The following is a 15400-nucleotide window of genomic DNA, read 5'->3' on the forward strand; positions in this document are numbered from 1 at the left end:
TCCCAATTTTTCCAAGATTTTTCCAAGAGAACTCAAAGGGAAGAGTCAGTGAAGCCACTGCCTTCACTCCACACCCGGTGTTGGCATTTTACTCCTGCTGCCCCAGCTGCAGTTTTGGACTTTTCAGCAGAGGGAAGGAACATCCAGGAGTTGTGGAAAACCTGAAAACTCTTTGATTTTTACTTCAGACGTCTCCCATGACTCGGCACTGCTGGGTTTTTTTCCTTGGAAAAGTGGTTTTCCTGACCCCCCAGCTCTCACTCTGGGGGAATGCTCAGGTTTTTGGATGGGTTCACGTTGCCCCAGCTGGACTTGGCACTGCAGCTCCGGGACTGAATCTCCTGCAGTCACCCCGGAACCCCCCCCAGCCAGCAGCTGGACAGAACTCCAGCAGAATTCCAGAAGATTCCAACGAGGGGTTTCCCAAAGGCAGGGGGGGCAGCACTTGGGTCCAGCAGCTCCTGGGAGCTGGGAATGAGCTGTTGGATTGTCCATGGACACAAACTGCCCGGGGGGTGTTCTCGGGGGGGGGGGGGGGGGGAACCACAGCTCGGGGGGGACACTCCCAGTGACACTGGGACTGCTCCAGAGCTCCCAGTGACACTCCCAGTGACACTGGGACTGCTCCAGAACTCGGGGTGACACTCCCAGTGACACTGGGACTGCTCTGGGTGACGCTCCCAGTGACACTGGGAATGCTCCAGAACTCCAGGTGATGTTCCCAGTGACACTGGGACTGCTCCAGAACTCGGGGTGACACTCCCAGTGACACTGGGACTGCTCTGGGTGACGCTCCCAGTGACACTGGGAATGCTCCAGAACTCCAGGTGATGTTCCCAGTGACACTGGGACTGCTCCAGAACTCGGGGTGATGCTCCCAGTGACACTGGGACTGCTCCAGAACTCGGGGTGACACTCCCAGTGACACTGGGACTGCTCTGGGTGACGCTCCCAGTGACACTGGGAATGCTCCAGAACTGCAGGTGATGCTCCCAGTGACACTGGGACTGCTCCAGAACTCGGAGTGACACTCCCAGTGACACTGGGACTGCTCCAGAGCTCCAGGGGACACTCCCAGTGACACTGGGACTGCTCCAGAACTCGGAGTGACACTCCCAGTGACACTGGGACTGCTCCAGAGCTCCAGGGGACACTCCCAGTGACACTGGGCAGCCTTTGGAACGGGAGCTGGGGTTTTTAAGGATCTGTGTGTCGCTGCTGCCCCCAGGACGGGCTCACCCGTGCAAACCTCGGCTTTCCTTTTGTGGTGTAAATAATTAGAACCGAACTTTCATTATAAATAAATGTATAAATACTGGGCTCCCTGGGCGTGTTGGTTTGGGGGAGGGTTGGAGCCCGTGGGGCTGAGGGTGGGAGGGGAACTTGGGGACTGGGGGGGCCCTGAGGTGACCCCCAGGGCTGGGGGGGGAACCCTGGTCAGGGGGACCCCATAACTGGGGGTGGGAGAGTTGTGGGGTTGTGGGGAACTCCGGGGCTGGGGAAGGGGATGTGGGGCTGGGGAGGAGATGTGGGGCTGGGGGGGTCACAGGGCTGGGGGAGTCACAGGGCTGGGGGCGCCCCTGGGTCTAGGAGGAGGTTTGGGGGTCTGGAGGTGCAGGGCTGGGAGGGGAGCTCGGTCTGGGGAAGAGGGGGAGGCTGTGGTAGGGGGGTGTTGGGGATATGGGGCTGGGAGGGGAGTTCTGGGGTTGGGGGGAGCCCAGAGGTGGGAGAGGGATCCGGGGTGTGCGAGTGGGGCTGAGGGGGGGGTAATTGGGCTGGGGGCAGCCCCTTGGGCTGGGAGGGGGTCCCGGGGTTGGGGGGGAGCCCAGGGGTGGGAGGGGAGCTGGGGGAGCCCCCCAGAGCTGGGGGGAGACACAGGGCTGGGGGCAATGGATGTGGGGCTGAGGGACATGGCTGTGGGGCTGGGGGGAGATGGATGTGGGGCTGGGGGACATGGCTGTGGGGCTGGGGGGAGATGGATGTGGGGCTGGGGGAGATGGATGTGGGGCTGGGGCAGCCTCGTGGGGCAGGGGGGGTTCCCGGGGCTGGGGCAGCCCCCCCGTGTGGGTTACCGGGGTGCCCCGGGGAGGAAATCCCAGTTCTCCCGGTTCTGTCCCCACCGACCGCCCCCTCGGTTACGGGGGGTCCCGGTTGTGTCCCCTCAGAGCCGCCCCTGGGTTACGGGGGGTTCCCGGGGGGGTCCCAGTTGTGTCCCCGCCGTGTCCCCTCAGAGCTGCCCCTCAGTTATGAGGGTGCCCCGAGGGTCCCAGTTGTGTCCCCGCCGTGTCCCCTCAGAGCTGTCCCTCAGTTATGGGGGTCCCGCTTGTGTCCCGCTTGTGTCCCGGTTGTGTCCCCGCCGTGTCCCCTCAGAGCCGCTCCTCGGTTACGGGGTGTCCCAGTTGTGTCCCCTCACTGCCGCCCCTCGGTTCCGAGGGTTCCCGGGGGGGTCCCAGTTGTGTCCCCTTGTGTCCCCTCAGAGCTGCCCCTCGGTTACGGGGTGTCCCGGTTGTGTCCCCTTGTGTCCCCTCAGAGCTGCCCCTCAGTTATGGGGGTGCCCCGAGGGTCCCGGTTGTGACCCCGCCGTGTCCCCTCAGAGCTGTCCCTCAGTTATGGGTGTCCCGCTTGTGTCCCGGTTGTGTCCCCGCCGTGTCCCCTCAGAGCTGCCCCTCAGTTATGGGAGTACCCCGAGGGTCCCGAGGGGTCCCGGTTGTGTCCCTGCCGTGTTCCCTCAGAGCCGCCCCTCGGTTACGGGAGGTCTGGGGGGGTCCCGGTTGTGTCCCCACCGTGTCCCCTCAGAGCCGCCCCTCGGTTACGGGGTGTCCCGGTTGTGTCCCGGTTGTGCCCCCGCCGTGTCCCCTCAGAGCCGCCGTCGCGCCCCGCCCGCCGCTCGCGCAGCCCGGGGCGGGTCCGGGAGGAGCCGCCGCCATTTCGGTGTCTGAGCGAGCGGGGGCGGGAAAACCAGGGGGGGAAACCGCGGAAAAACCGGGAAAACCCAGGAAAAACCGGGGGAAAGGGGGGGGAGGTGGGGGGCGATGGACTCCGGAGCCCGCCCGGGCGGCGGCGGCGGCGGCCCCGGCGCGGGGCAGAACCGCGAGTACAAACTGGTGATGCTCGGGGCGGGCGGCGTCGGCAAGAGCGGTGAGTGCCGGGGGGGACCGGCCCCGGGGGCTCGGCTCGGCTCGGGGGGCTCGGCTCGGTTCGGGGGGCTCAGCTCAGGGGGCTCGGCTCGGGGGACTCAGCTCGGCTTGGTGGGCTCAGCTCGGCTCGGGGGACTCGGCCTGGGGGGCTCAGCTCGGGAGCTCAGCTCGGCCCGGGGGGCCCAACTCGGGGGGCTCGGCCTGGGGGGGCTCAGCTCGGGGATCTCGCTCAGCTCGGGGGGTTCAGCTCGGGGGTCCCGGCTCGGCAGCGGCCCCTTGGCCACCCCTCCGGTCTGGGCGCGGTGCCGCCCCCGCCGGGGTGTCCCGGCCCCTCCCAGGGTGTCCCAGTGCCGCTGGATTGTCCCGGCCCTTCCCGAGATGTCCCGGTTCCCTTTTGGGATGTCCCGACCCTTCCCGAGATGTCCGGACCCTTCCCAAGATGTCCCGGCCCCTCTCGGGATGTCCCGGTGCCGCTGGATTGTCCCGGCCCTTCCCGAGATGTCCGGACCCTTCCCGGGATGTCCCGGTGCCGCTGGATTGTCTCGGCCCTTCCCGAGATGTCCGGACCCTTCCCAAGATGTCCCGGTTCCCTCCTGGGATGTCCCGGCCCTTCCCGGGATGTCCCGGTCCCCTCCCGATCCCTCCCGGGCTGTATCAGCCCCTTCCTCCTGCTCCCGCATCCCTGCGGGGCTGTTCCCTCGGAGCCCTGGGAATGTGAGGGGAACTGGAATCCGGCGGGATCCCGCCCCGAGATCCATCCCTGGGATCTTCTGGGCTCCATCCCCAGCATCCAGATGTGGAACCGCTCCCGCTCCGGGGCCTCGATCCCGACCTGATTCCGGGGTGGGGGGAAAAAACGGGGAATGTGGGGAAAATGGGAAAAGGGGTCAGGGCTCCCTGGGTGCCCGGGGGGATCCCTGGGAAGGGGGTCAGGGATCCTTGGGAACACGGGGGGATCCCTGGGAAGGGGGTCAGGGATCCTTGGGAACACGGGGGGATCCCTGGGAAGGGGGTCAGGGATCCTTGGGAGCACGGGGGGATCCCTGGGAATGGGGTCAGGGATCCCTGGGAATGGGGTCAGGGATCCTTGGGAACGCAGGGAGATCCCTGGGAATGGGGTCAGGGATCCTTGGGAACGCAGGGAGATCCCTGGGAATGGGGTCAGGGATCCTTGGGAACGCGAGGGGATCCCCGGGAATGGGATCAGGGATCCTCGGGAATGGGGTCAGGGATCCTCGGGAACGCAGGGGGATCCCCGGGAATGGGATCAGGGATCCTCGGGACCCCTCTCAGCGCGGGGATGTGGAAGCGGTGCCGCCGATCCCGTCCTGCTCCTGGGGGGGGTGGAAAACACGGAAAAACGGGAATGTGGGCGGAGTGGGAGCGGGGAAGAGGGAGGTTCCCAGGACAACGTCGTGGAAAAATGGGAAAACCGGGAAAGGAAGGCAAAGCTGCTGACGGTGTCCCGGGTTTCCCCCGCAGCCATGACCATGCAGTTCATCAGCCACCGCTTCCCCGAGGATCACGATCCCACCATCGGTGAGAGACAGCCCGCCCGCCCCTCGCTTCCCTTTGGCCACAGGGACAGGAGTCCATGGAGTTATGGCCGGAACATTTATGGGGTTATAGCCGGAATATTTATGGGGTTATAGCCAGAACATTTATGGGGTTATAGCCGGAATATTTATGGGGTTATGGCCAGAACATTTATGGAGTTATAGCCAGAACATTTATGGGGTTATAGCCGGAATATTTATGGGGTTATGGCCAGAACATTTATGGGGTTATAGCCAGAACATTTATGGGGTTATAGCCGGAATATTTATGGGGTTATAGCCAGAACATTTATGGAGTTATGGCCAGAACATTTATGGGGTTATGGCCAGAACATTTATGGGGTTATGGCCAGAACATTTATGGGGTTATGGCCAGAACATTTATGGGGTTATGGCCAGAACATTTATGGAGTTATAGCCAGAACATTTATGGGGTTATAGCCAGAACATTTATGGGGTTATGGCCAGAACATTTATGGGGTTATAGCCAGAACATTTATGGAGTTATAGCCAGAACATTTATGGAGTTATGGCCAGAACATTTATGGAGTTATAGCCAGAACATTTATGGAGTTATAGCCAGAACATTTATGGAGTTATAGCCAGAACATTTATGGAGTTATAGCCAGAACATTTATGGAGTTATAGCCAGAACATTTATGGAGTTATGGCCAGAACATTTATGGAGTTATAGCCAGAACATTTATGGAGTTATAGCCAGAACATTTATGGAGTTATGGCCAGAACATTTATGGAGTTATAGCCAGAACATTTATGGAGTTATAGGCTGAATATTTATGGGGTTATAGCCAGAATATTTATGTATTATGGCAGAATATTTATGGGGTTATAGCCAGAATATTTATGTATTATGGCAGAATATTTATGGAGTTATAGGCAGAATATTTATGGAGTTATGACAGAATATTTATGGATTTATAGGCAGAATATTTATGGATTTATAGGCAGAATATTTATGGAGTTATAGGCAGAATATTTATATATTTATGACAGAATATTTATGGATTTATAGGCAGAATATTTATGGATTTATAGGCAGAATATTTATGGAGTTATAGGCAGAATATTTATATATTTATGACAGAATATTTATATATTTATGACAAAATATTTATGGATTTATAGGCAGAATATTTATGGAGTTATAGGCAGAATGTTTATGTATTATAGACAGAATATTTATGGATTTATAAGCAGAATATTTATATATTTATAGGCAGAATATCTATACATTTATAGGTAGAATATCTATATACTTTAGGCAGAATATTTATATATTTGTACCCAGAATATCTATATATTTATAGGCAGAATATCTATATATTTATAGCAAGAATATTTATGTATTTACAGGCAGAATATTTATATACTTATAGCAGAATATTTATATATTTATAGGCAGAATATCTATACATTTACAGGTAGAATATCTATATACTTTAAGCAGAATATTTATACATATATATAGGCAGAATGTCTACATATTTATAGCAAGAATATTTATGTATTCATAGGCAGAATATTTATATATTTATAGGCAGAATATATATATTTATATAAGAATATTTATGTATTTATAGGCAGAATATTTCTATATTTATAGGCAGAATAGATATACTTATAGACAGAATATTTATTTATAGGCAGAATATCTATATATTTATAGACAATATTTATATATTTATAGGCAGAATATTTATATATTTATAGACAAAATATATATTTATAGATAGAATATTTAATATGGGTAGAATATATATTTATAGGAAGAATATATAGTTATAGGCAGAATATTTTTATACTTATATACAGAATACATATTTATAGCCAGAATATTTATGTATTTATAGGCAGATTATTCATATACTTACAGGAGAATATAGAATATTTATATATTTACAACCAGAATATTTCTGTATAGCCCATTCATATATAGAATATTTATATATAGTGTTTCTAATGTTTTCACATATAATATTTAATAATTATTTTCCACATATAGTATTTAATAACTATTTTCACATGTAGTATTTAATAATTATTTTCACATATAGTATTTATTTTCACATGTAGTTATTTAATAATTATTTTCACATTCAATAATTATTTTCACCTGTAGTATTTCATAATTATTTTCCACATATAGTATTTAATAATTAATTTCACATATAATATTTCATAATTATTTTCACATATAGTATTCAATAATTATTTTCACATATAGTATTTATTTTCACATGTAGTATATAATAATTATTTTCCACATATAGTGTTTAATAATTATTTTCACATGTAGTATTTCATAATTATTTTCACATGTAGTATTTTTTTCACATGTAGTATTTAATAATTATTTTCACATATAGTATTCAATAATTATTTTCACCTATAGTATTTATTTTCACATGTAGTATATAATAATTATTTTCCACATATAATATTTAATAATTATTTTCACATATAGTATTCAATAATTATTTTCATATATAGTATTCAATAATCATTTTCACATGTAGTATTTCATAATTATTTTCACATATAATGTTTCATTTATATTATTGATCTATGTTAGAATGTCTCCTAAGAAACCAGCAGTTCCTCCCTCGAGCCACAGACCTTTCCTGGCTTGGAGAAAAATAAAATCTGATGGATAGAGAGATAAATAAATAGCTCACTAAAATGTTACTGCTCTGTGCTCCCCAGGGTGGATTTCTGTGGGGAACGGGACACTCAAATCCCACCACTTTAGCCCCGGGAGTGTGAAATCCCAGCAGAGAGTGGCAGGTTTCACTCACCCTAAGCCCAGACTAAGGCAGTGGGGTGGTTTTGGTGTCACGTTCTCCCTGTGAGCTGATGGTTATTCCCAAATCATTCCCGGTTTTCCCCGGGGACGCTCAGAGGACGCCTATAAAATCCGGATCCGCATCGACGACGAGCCCGCCAACCTGGACATCCTGGACACGGCGGGGCAGGTACGGGGCACGGCCGGGGGGGCTGCAGGGAGAGGGCCCAGCTCCCTTTTTGAGCCCAGAAACGGGGGTTTGGAGCTCTGTGCCTGCCCCCAGGCCTGGCTTTGCCGGTGGGGGGCCGGTGGGACTCGCGGGACATCCCACGCCAGGGGGGCTTCTGTCCCCAAACGTGTGTGGGGTGGGATTGTCCCCGGCCCTCTGGGCTGTCCCGGCCCTTCCCGGGGTGTCCGAGTTCCTCCCAGGGTGTCCTGGTCCCATCCCAGGGTGTCCCAGTCCCTCCTGGGGTGTCCCAGTCCCGTCCCAGGGTGTCCCAGTCCCTCCTGGGGTGTCCCAGTCCCATCCCAGGGTGTCCCAGTCCCTCCTGGGGTGTCCCAGTCCCGTCCCAGGGTGTCCCAGTCCCTCCTGGGGTGTCCCAGTCCCATCCCAGGGTGTCCCAGTCCCTCCTGGGGTGTCCCAGTCCCATCCCAGGGTGTCCCAGCCCTTCCTGGGGTGTCCCAGTCCCATCCCAGGGTGTCCCAGTCCCTTCCCAGGGTGTCCTGGTCCCATCCCAGGGTGTCCTGACCCTTCCTGGGGTGTCCCAGTCCCTCTTGGGGTGTCCCAGTCCCATCCCAGGGTGTCCCAGTCCCTCTTGGGGTGTCCCAGCCCTTCCCGGGGTGTCCTGACCCTTCCTGGGGTGTCCCAGTCCCATCCCAGGGTGTCCCAGCCCTTCCCGAGGTGTCCCAGTCCCTCTTGGGGTGTCCTGGTCCCGTCCCAGGGTGTCCCAGTCCCTCCTGAGGTGTTCCAGTCCCATCCCAGGGTGTCCCAGTCCCTCCTGAGCTGTCCCGGTCCTTCTGGGATGTCCCAGTCCCATCCCAGGGTGTCCCAGTCCCATCCCAGGGTGTCCCAGTCATGTCCCAGGGTGTCCTGGTCCCTCCTGGGGTGTCCCAGTCCCATCCCAGGGTGTCCCAGTCCCATCCCAGGGTGTCCCAGTCCCTCCTGGGGTGTCCCAGTCCCATCCCAGGGTGTCCCAGTCCCTCCTGGGCTGTCCCAGTCCCTCCTGGGCTGTCCCAGTTCCTTCCCAGGGTGTCCTGGTCCCATCCCAGGGAATCCTGGTCCCTCCTGGGATGTCCTGACCCTTCCCATGATGTCCCAGTCCCGCCCCAGGGTGTCCCAGTCTCTCTTGGGGTATCCCAGTACCTCCTGGGGTGTCCCAGTCCTGTCCCAGGGTGTCCCAGTCCTGTCCCAGGGTGTCCCAGTCCCATCCCAGTGGGTCTTGGTCCCTCCTGGGATGTCCCAGCCTCTCCTGGGGTATCCTGATCCCTTCCCAGGGTGTCCTGGTCCCTTCTGGAATGTCCCAGTCCCGTCCTGAGATGTCCCAGTTCCTCCCAAGGTGTCCCTGCCCTTCCCAGGATGTCCCAGTCCCTCCCGGGGTGTCTTGGCCCTTCCCATGATGTCCCAGTCCCTTCCCAGGGTGTCCCAGTCCCCTCCTGGGATGTCCCAGTCCCTTCCCACGATGTCCCAGTCCCTTCCCAGGGTGTCCCAGTCCCTTCCCAGGGTGTCCCAGTCCCTCCTGGGATGTCCCAGTCCCCTCTTAGGGTGTCCCAGTCATGTCCCAGGGTGTCCTGGTCCCTCCTGGGATGTTCTGGCCCTTCCTGGGGTGTCCTGCTCCCTCCTGGAGTGTCCCAGCCCTTCCTAGGATGTCCCAGTCCCATCCCAGTGTGTCCTGGCCCCTCCTGGGATGTCCTGGCCCCTCCTGGGATGTCCTGGCCCTTCCTGGGATGTCCTGGCCCCTCCTGGGATGTCCTGGCCCTTCCCAGGATGTCCTGGTCCCTCCTGGAGTGTCCCAGTCCCATCCCAGTGTGTCCCGGTCCCATCCCAGTGTGTCCTGGCCCTTCCTGTTTTGTTCTGGCCCTTCCCGGGATGTCCTGGCCCCTCCTGGGATGTCCTGGCCCCTCCTGGGATGTCCCAGTCCCGTCCCAGGATGTCCTGGCCCTTTCTGGGATGTCCTGGCCCCTCCCAGGGTCTCCCGGCCCCTCCTGGGATGTCCCAGTTCCTCCCAGTGTGTCCTGGCCCCTCCTGGGATGTTCTGGCCCCTCTTGGGGTGTCCCGGCCCTTCCTGGGGTGTCCCAGTTCCTCCCAGTGTGTCCTGGCCCCTCCTGGGATGTCCTGGCCCCTCTCGGGGTGTCCCGGCCCTTCCTGGGGTGTCCCAGTTCCTCCCAGGGTGTCCTGGTCCCGTCCAGGGATGTCCTGGTCCCTCCTGGGGTGTCCCAGTCCCTCCTGGGGCTGACCTTGGAGCGGGATTCCCTGTTGCCAGGCGGAGTTCACGGCCATGAGGGACCAGTACATGCGGGCCGGGGAGGGATTCATCATCTGCTACTCCATCACCGACCGGCGCAGCTTCCACGAGGTGCGCGAGTTCCGGCAGCTCATCTACCGCGTGCGCCGCACCGACGACACGCCCGCCGTGCTCGTGGGCAACAAATCCGACCTGGCACAGCTGCGCCAGGTAAAGGGGCACAGGAACCCCCGGCCCGGGCTGCTCCCGGCGGGAACAGGAGGGAAAAGGCGGGAGGTTTCGTACAATCGCAGGAAGGGACCTCTGAGATCGTCGGGTCCAACCCTGGATCCAACCCCGCCGTGGTTCCCAGCCCGTGGTGCTGATGCCACATCCAGTCTGGGCTTGAACACCTCCAGGGATGGAGAATCCACCCCCTCCCTGGGCAACCCATTCCAGTGGCTGATCACCCTCTCTGGAAAGAATTTCTTCCTAATATCCAACCTAAACCTCCCCTGGCACAGCTTGAGACCCTCTTGTCTTGCTGATCATTGCCTGGCAGAAGAGGCCGACCCCCCCCCAGCTCCCCCCTCCTGCCAGGGAGTTGTGCAGAGTGGGGAGGTCTCCCCTGAGCCTCCTCCTCTCCAGGCTGAGCCCCCCCAGCTCCCTCAGCCTCTCCTCCCGGGAATTGTGCTCCAGACCCTTCCCCAGCCTCGCTGCTCTTCCCTGGCCCTGCTCCAGCCCCTCCATGTCCTTCCTGAGCTGAGGGCCCAGAGCTGGACACGGCACTCGAGGGGAGGCCTCGAGGGGCACAATCCCTGCCCTGCTCCTGCTGCCACCCTGATCCCGAGCCAGGCCGGGATCCATCGGCCCTCTTGGCCCCCTGGGCACACTCTGGCTCCTGTTCAGCTTCCTGCCCATCCCAAATCCCAGCTCCCTTCCCACTCTGGCCCAGCCCGGGGGTTGTTGTGCCCCTTGGCCTGGTTGAGCCTCATCCCGTTGGAATCAGCCCCTGGATCCAGCCTGTGCAGGTCCCTCTGCAGAGCCCTCCTGCCTTCCAGCAGATCCACACCCCCCAGCTTGGTGTCACCTGCACGTTTGCTGATGGTTCACTCGATCCCCTCACCCCCATCATCAACAGAGACATTGAACAGGACTGGGCCCAACTGGGGGACACCCCCAGTGCCCAGATCCCACCTGGATGCAGCTCCATCCCCCTGGGGACACCCCCAGTGCCCAGATCACACCTGGATGCAGCTCCATCCCCACCACCCCCTGGGCCCAGCCCTCCAGCCAGTCCCTAACCCAGCACAGAGTGTCCCTGTCCAAGCCACGGGCTGCAGCTTTTTCCCTCCCTTCCTTCGTTTCCCGGCGCAGGAACGCGGAGCCCGGAGCCGTCGCGTTGGAGTTCAGCCCTTCACGGGCTTTTCCTTGTGTGGAATTCCCAGTTTCCCGGCAGGGGAGAGGCTGGACGTGCCCCAGAGACCCCCCATGCCCTGGGCAGATCAGATTCTGCCCCTCAGGGGAGACCCCCCAGCAGAGCTGCCTCCAGCCCTGGGATCCCAGACTGGGAAGGAACTGGAGCTGTTGGAGGGACTCCAGAGGGATGGAGCAGCTCTGCTGGCAGGAAAGGCTGGAGAGTTGGGATTGTTCAGCCTGGAGAGGAGAAGGCTCTGCAGTGACCTAACTGTGGCCTCCCATGACCTGAAGGAGCAAGGAAGATGGAGAGAGGCTGTTTCCAAGGGCCTGGAGCGCCAGGATGAGGGGGAATGGCTTCCCACTGGCAGGTTTAGGCAGGTTTAGGTTGGATATGAGGAAGGAATTCCTCCCTGGGAGGGTGGGGAGGCCCTGGCACGGGATGCCCAGAGGAGCTGTGGCTGCCCCTGGATCCCTGGAAGTGTCCAAGGCCAGGTTGGAGCAGCCTGGGCAAGTGGAAGGTGTCCCTGCCCATGGCAGGGGGTGGAATGAGATGATCTTTAAGGTCTCTTCCAAGCCAAACCATTCCAGGATTCCAAAGGGGATGCACCAGTGCAATAATGGAGAACTTGGATAAGGATTGGACAGAGAGGGAAACGACTCCCAGCTGGAGAAGGCAGTAACTGCCCTCTGTGGGAACACAGTGTGGGAGCAAAGCTTCCCTCAGAGGAAACTTAATTGGGAAAACAAGTTCCAGAGGTGCCAGTTTATACCTGGAGTTGGATAAATGTTCAGCGTGGTGCCAGGGGATGGAGAGGACGGGGTGAGGAGCAGCCAGGGCTTTTGTGTGGCCTCAGCAGGGCTTGGCTTGCTGGTTGGTTGAGGGAAAAACCCTTTGGAGGGGTGTTGGTGGCTCTGGGAAGCAGTTTGAGCAACACAGCGGCTGAGGAGCAGGAGGAGGGAGCACCTGGAGCTGCCCAAACTGCCAGGGTGAGCTGGCACTTGGAGGTTCAGCTCCAGGAAAGGAATAATATCCTTCAGAAAGTGTTGTTCCATGAGTGTCCAGGGAGTCTGAGGGACAGCAGAGCAGGTTTGTGGGGAAACCTTTGGAGAAGGGTGGGAAGGAGCTGCCCTGAAGCTGCCCAAAATGCCAGGTTAGGCTGGCACTTGGAGGTTCAGCTCCAGGAAAGGAATAATATCCTTTGAGTGTTGTTCCATGAGTGTCCACAGAGTCTGAGGGAAAGAGTGTCCAGAGAATTAGAGGGAAATCAGAGCAGGTTTGTGGGGAAAGCTTTGGAGAAGGGTGGGAAGGAGCTGCCCTGGAGCCGGGATGGTCCCGGCGCCAGCGAGCACAGCGAGGCACAGAAATCAGCATCTCCCTGAGCTGGTGTGGGGCTGTTTTCCCAGGTGTCCAAGGAGGAAGGCTCTGCCCTGGCCCGGGAGTTCAACTGCCCCTTCTTCGAGACGTCGGCGGCGTTCCGGTACTACATCGACGACGTGTTCCACGCCCTGGTGAGGGAGATCCGCCGCAAGGAGAGGGAGGCCGTGATGGCCATGGAGAAGAAATCCAAGCCCAAGAGCAGCGTGTGGAAGAGGCTCAAGTCTCCCTTCCGCAGGAAGAAGGACTCGGTCACCTGAGCCAGAGGGGGGAAAAGGAAAATTCCTCTGGGAAGAGCGGAAGGCGAGTGCGGCGGGCGGGCCCGGAGCGGCTCAGGGACAACACCCTGAGGGGACTCCGGGAGGGAGCGAGTGACTCTGCCCGTTGTTTGTGTTTAGGATGAGATTCCCTTCCTTCTGGATCTTGGACTTCGCTCACAGCGACGGGTTTTCCTCCTGTTTGTTGCCATTTTCCCCTCGGTTCCCGGCGTCGCTTTGGGAGCCTTCCCGGGTCAAACTGGGAGTACCGGGAGCTGGGCTGTGCCAAACGGGGCTGGAGCTGCCCCCAGACCGGCTGAATTCCCTGTTTTCCTGGGTGTTTTGCACGAGCTGCTCTCCAGAACAACAACAACAACAACAACAACACCCCAGAGCTCCAGGGGCCCGGCCGGCGGGGAGGTCGCTGGGCAGAGCTGGGCTGGGCTGGGCTGGGCTGGGCTGGGCTGGACTGGGCTGGGCTGGACTGGGCTGGGCTGGACTTTTGGGGTTTTTTCCCGGCAAAATTAACGTGGGATCCTTGTGCAAGTGTTACCTGAGTGCTCAGCTCCCAGCAGGGCGGTGGGTGGGACCCAAAGGAGTCAGAGTCACGGAATCAACCGGGTTGGAAAAGGGCTCTGAGGTTGAGTCCAACCGGGGACCCGACCCCACCACATCCCATCCTTTGAAACACCTCCAGCAGCTCCCTGGGCAGCCCATTCCAGTGTGGAATTCCAGTGTCCCTTTGTCCCACTGTGGCAGCAGTGCAGGAATGTGGGGATTTTCCCTCTGGAATCGCGTTGGAGGCGCTGCCACCTGCGGAAAGCACAGCCTGGAGTTCCCTGCCCTGTCCAAACCCCCCCAAATCCCGGGAGGAGCCGCATTCCAGCGGGTCCGGGGCGGAGCCGCAGCTTCTCCCGCCTCCTCCCAGGAAATGCCGGCAGCGGGATCCGGGATCCGCCGGGAACGGGACGGGGAGGGGGGAGAGACCTGAGTGTGCCCAAAGGGGAGCAAACCCCGCTGCTTCCAGCGGCACTTCCAGGGAAAAGGGGGATCCGGGGAGTCGGGGCTGAGCTCGCCCTGCTCCAACCCCTGCTCTTGTCAGGCCTCGTCAGACCTTTCTCTTTTCTCTCTTATTTCTTTCTTTCTTTTTCTTTCTTTCCTTCCTTTTCTTTCCTTCCTTTTCTTTTCTTTTCTTTTCTTTTCTTTTCTTTTCTTTTCTTTTCTTTTCTTTTCTTTTCTTTTCTTTTCTTTTCTTTTCTTTTCTTTTCTTTTCTTTTCTTTTCTTTTCTTTTCTTTTCTTTTCTTTTCTTTTCTTTCTTTTTTCTCTTCTCTTCTCTTCTCTTCTCTTCTCTTCTCTTCTCTTCTCTTCTCTTCTCTTCTCTTCTCTTCTCTTCTCTTCTCTTCTCTTCTCTTCTCTTCTCTTCTCTTCTCTTTTTTTCTTTTCTTTCTTTCCATCTTTCCTTCCTTCTTTCTTTTCTTTCTTTCTTTCTTTCTTTTTCTCTTTCTTTCTTTCTCTTTCTTTCTTTCTTTCTTTCTTTCTTTCTTTCTTTCTTTCTTTCTTTCTTTCTTTCTTTCTTTCTTTCTTTCTTTCTTCTTTTTCTTTCTTTCTTTCTCTCTCTTTCCTTCTCTCTTTCTCTTTCCTTCTTTCCTTCTTTCCATCCTTCCTTCTTTCTTTCCTTTCTTTCCTCCCTCCCTTCCTCCCTCCCTCCCTTCTCTTTCCTTCCTCCCTTCCTTCCTTCCTTCTTTCCTCCCTTCTCCCTCTCTTTCTCGTGCCAATCCCTTTGTTTCTGTCCCTCTGGAATGGGATAAGGACCCAAACCCAGCCGGTTTTTCTGGGCTGGATGTGCACGAGTCGAGCTGAGATTTTTTTTTTTTCTCTCACGTTTTTTTGCACAATAAAATAAAATAAAATAGAAAACAGATCGGTGGCTGTGCAATAATAACTGAGTAATAACTGGGGAGCAACAACTGCTGAGTGACAACCGTGGTTATTCCCGGGATAAACAACGGAAAGAGGGGAAATGCTGGAGCAGAACCGTGTCCTGAGCCCCTGGAATCCAAATCCCTGCGATCCCCGGGAGTGTCCAAGGCCAGCCCGGAGCAAGCTGGGATAGTGGGAGCACCCCTGGACCTGCCGCGGCTTGGGAAGCTCCCAGAAAAAAAGCGGGAAGGAAGGCTCTGGCAGGAATCTGTTGCCGGGGAAACCCGGCCCGGGGCTGTCGGGTTTTGTAAAGCCGGGCTTTGTGCCCGGCCCCGGGCGGTGCTGCAGGAAAACGAGCCCCGGGAGCCACATCCCAGGAGAACGAGCCCCGGGAGCCACATCCCAGGAAAACGAGCCCCGGGAGCCACATCCCGGGAGAACGAGCCCCGGGAGCCACATCCCAGGAGAACGAGCCCCGGGAGCCACATCCC

General features: G+C 56.1%; 1 protein-coding gene and 1 long non-coding RNA gene across 5 annotated transcripts; both read left to right on the top strand.

Moving 5' to 3' along the window:
- The first annotated feature begins 556 nt into the window (after nucleotides 1–556).
- Nucleotides 557–1321, top strand: LOC116799885. 3 transcript variants are annotated; one of them, XR_004361129.1, is made up of 2 exons: nucleotides 557–638; nucleotides 713–1321. It is a non-coding gene; the product is annotated as an uncharacterized LOC116799885 (long non-coding RNA). The 3 variants fall into 3 exon arrangements; XR_004361130.1 differs by having other exon boundaries at nucleotides 557–597; XR_004361131.1 differs by having other exon boundaries at nucleotides 569–638; nucleotides 726–1321.
- Nucleotides 1322–3012: 1691 nt separating this feature from the next.
- On the top strand, nucleotides 3013–14178 carry RIT1 (Ras like without CAAX 1). 2 transcript variants are annotated; one of them, XM_032713292.1, is made up of 5 exons: nucleotides 3013–3138; nucleotides 4620–4676; nucleotides 7613–7686; nucleotides 9977–10168; nucleotides 12761–14178. In XM_032713292.1, exons 1-5 carry the CDS (start codon nucleotides 3033–3035, stop codon nucleotides 12989–12991), a joined length of 660 nt encoding a protein of 219 aa, XP_032569183.1. In that variant the 5' UTR covers nucleotides 3013–3032; the 3' UTR covers nucleotides 12992–14178. The 2 variants fall into 2 exon arrangements, with proteins under 2 accessions (XP_032569183.1, XP_032569182.1); XM_032713291.1 differs by lacking the exon at nucleotides 3013–3138 and having other exon boundaries at nucleotides 3443–4676.
- Nucleotides 14179–15400: the final 1222 nt, after the last annotated feature.

Source organism: Chiroxiphia lanceolata, chromosome 29, assembly GCF_009829145.1.
Source record: "Chiroxiphia lanceolata isolate bChiLan1 chromosome 29, bChiLan1.pri, whole genome shotgun sequence".
NCBI classification, from domain to species: domain Eukaryota; kingdom Metazoa; phylum Chordata; class Aves; order Passeriformes; family Pipridae; genus Chiroxiphia; species Chiroxiphia lanceolata.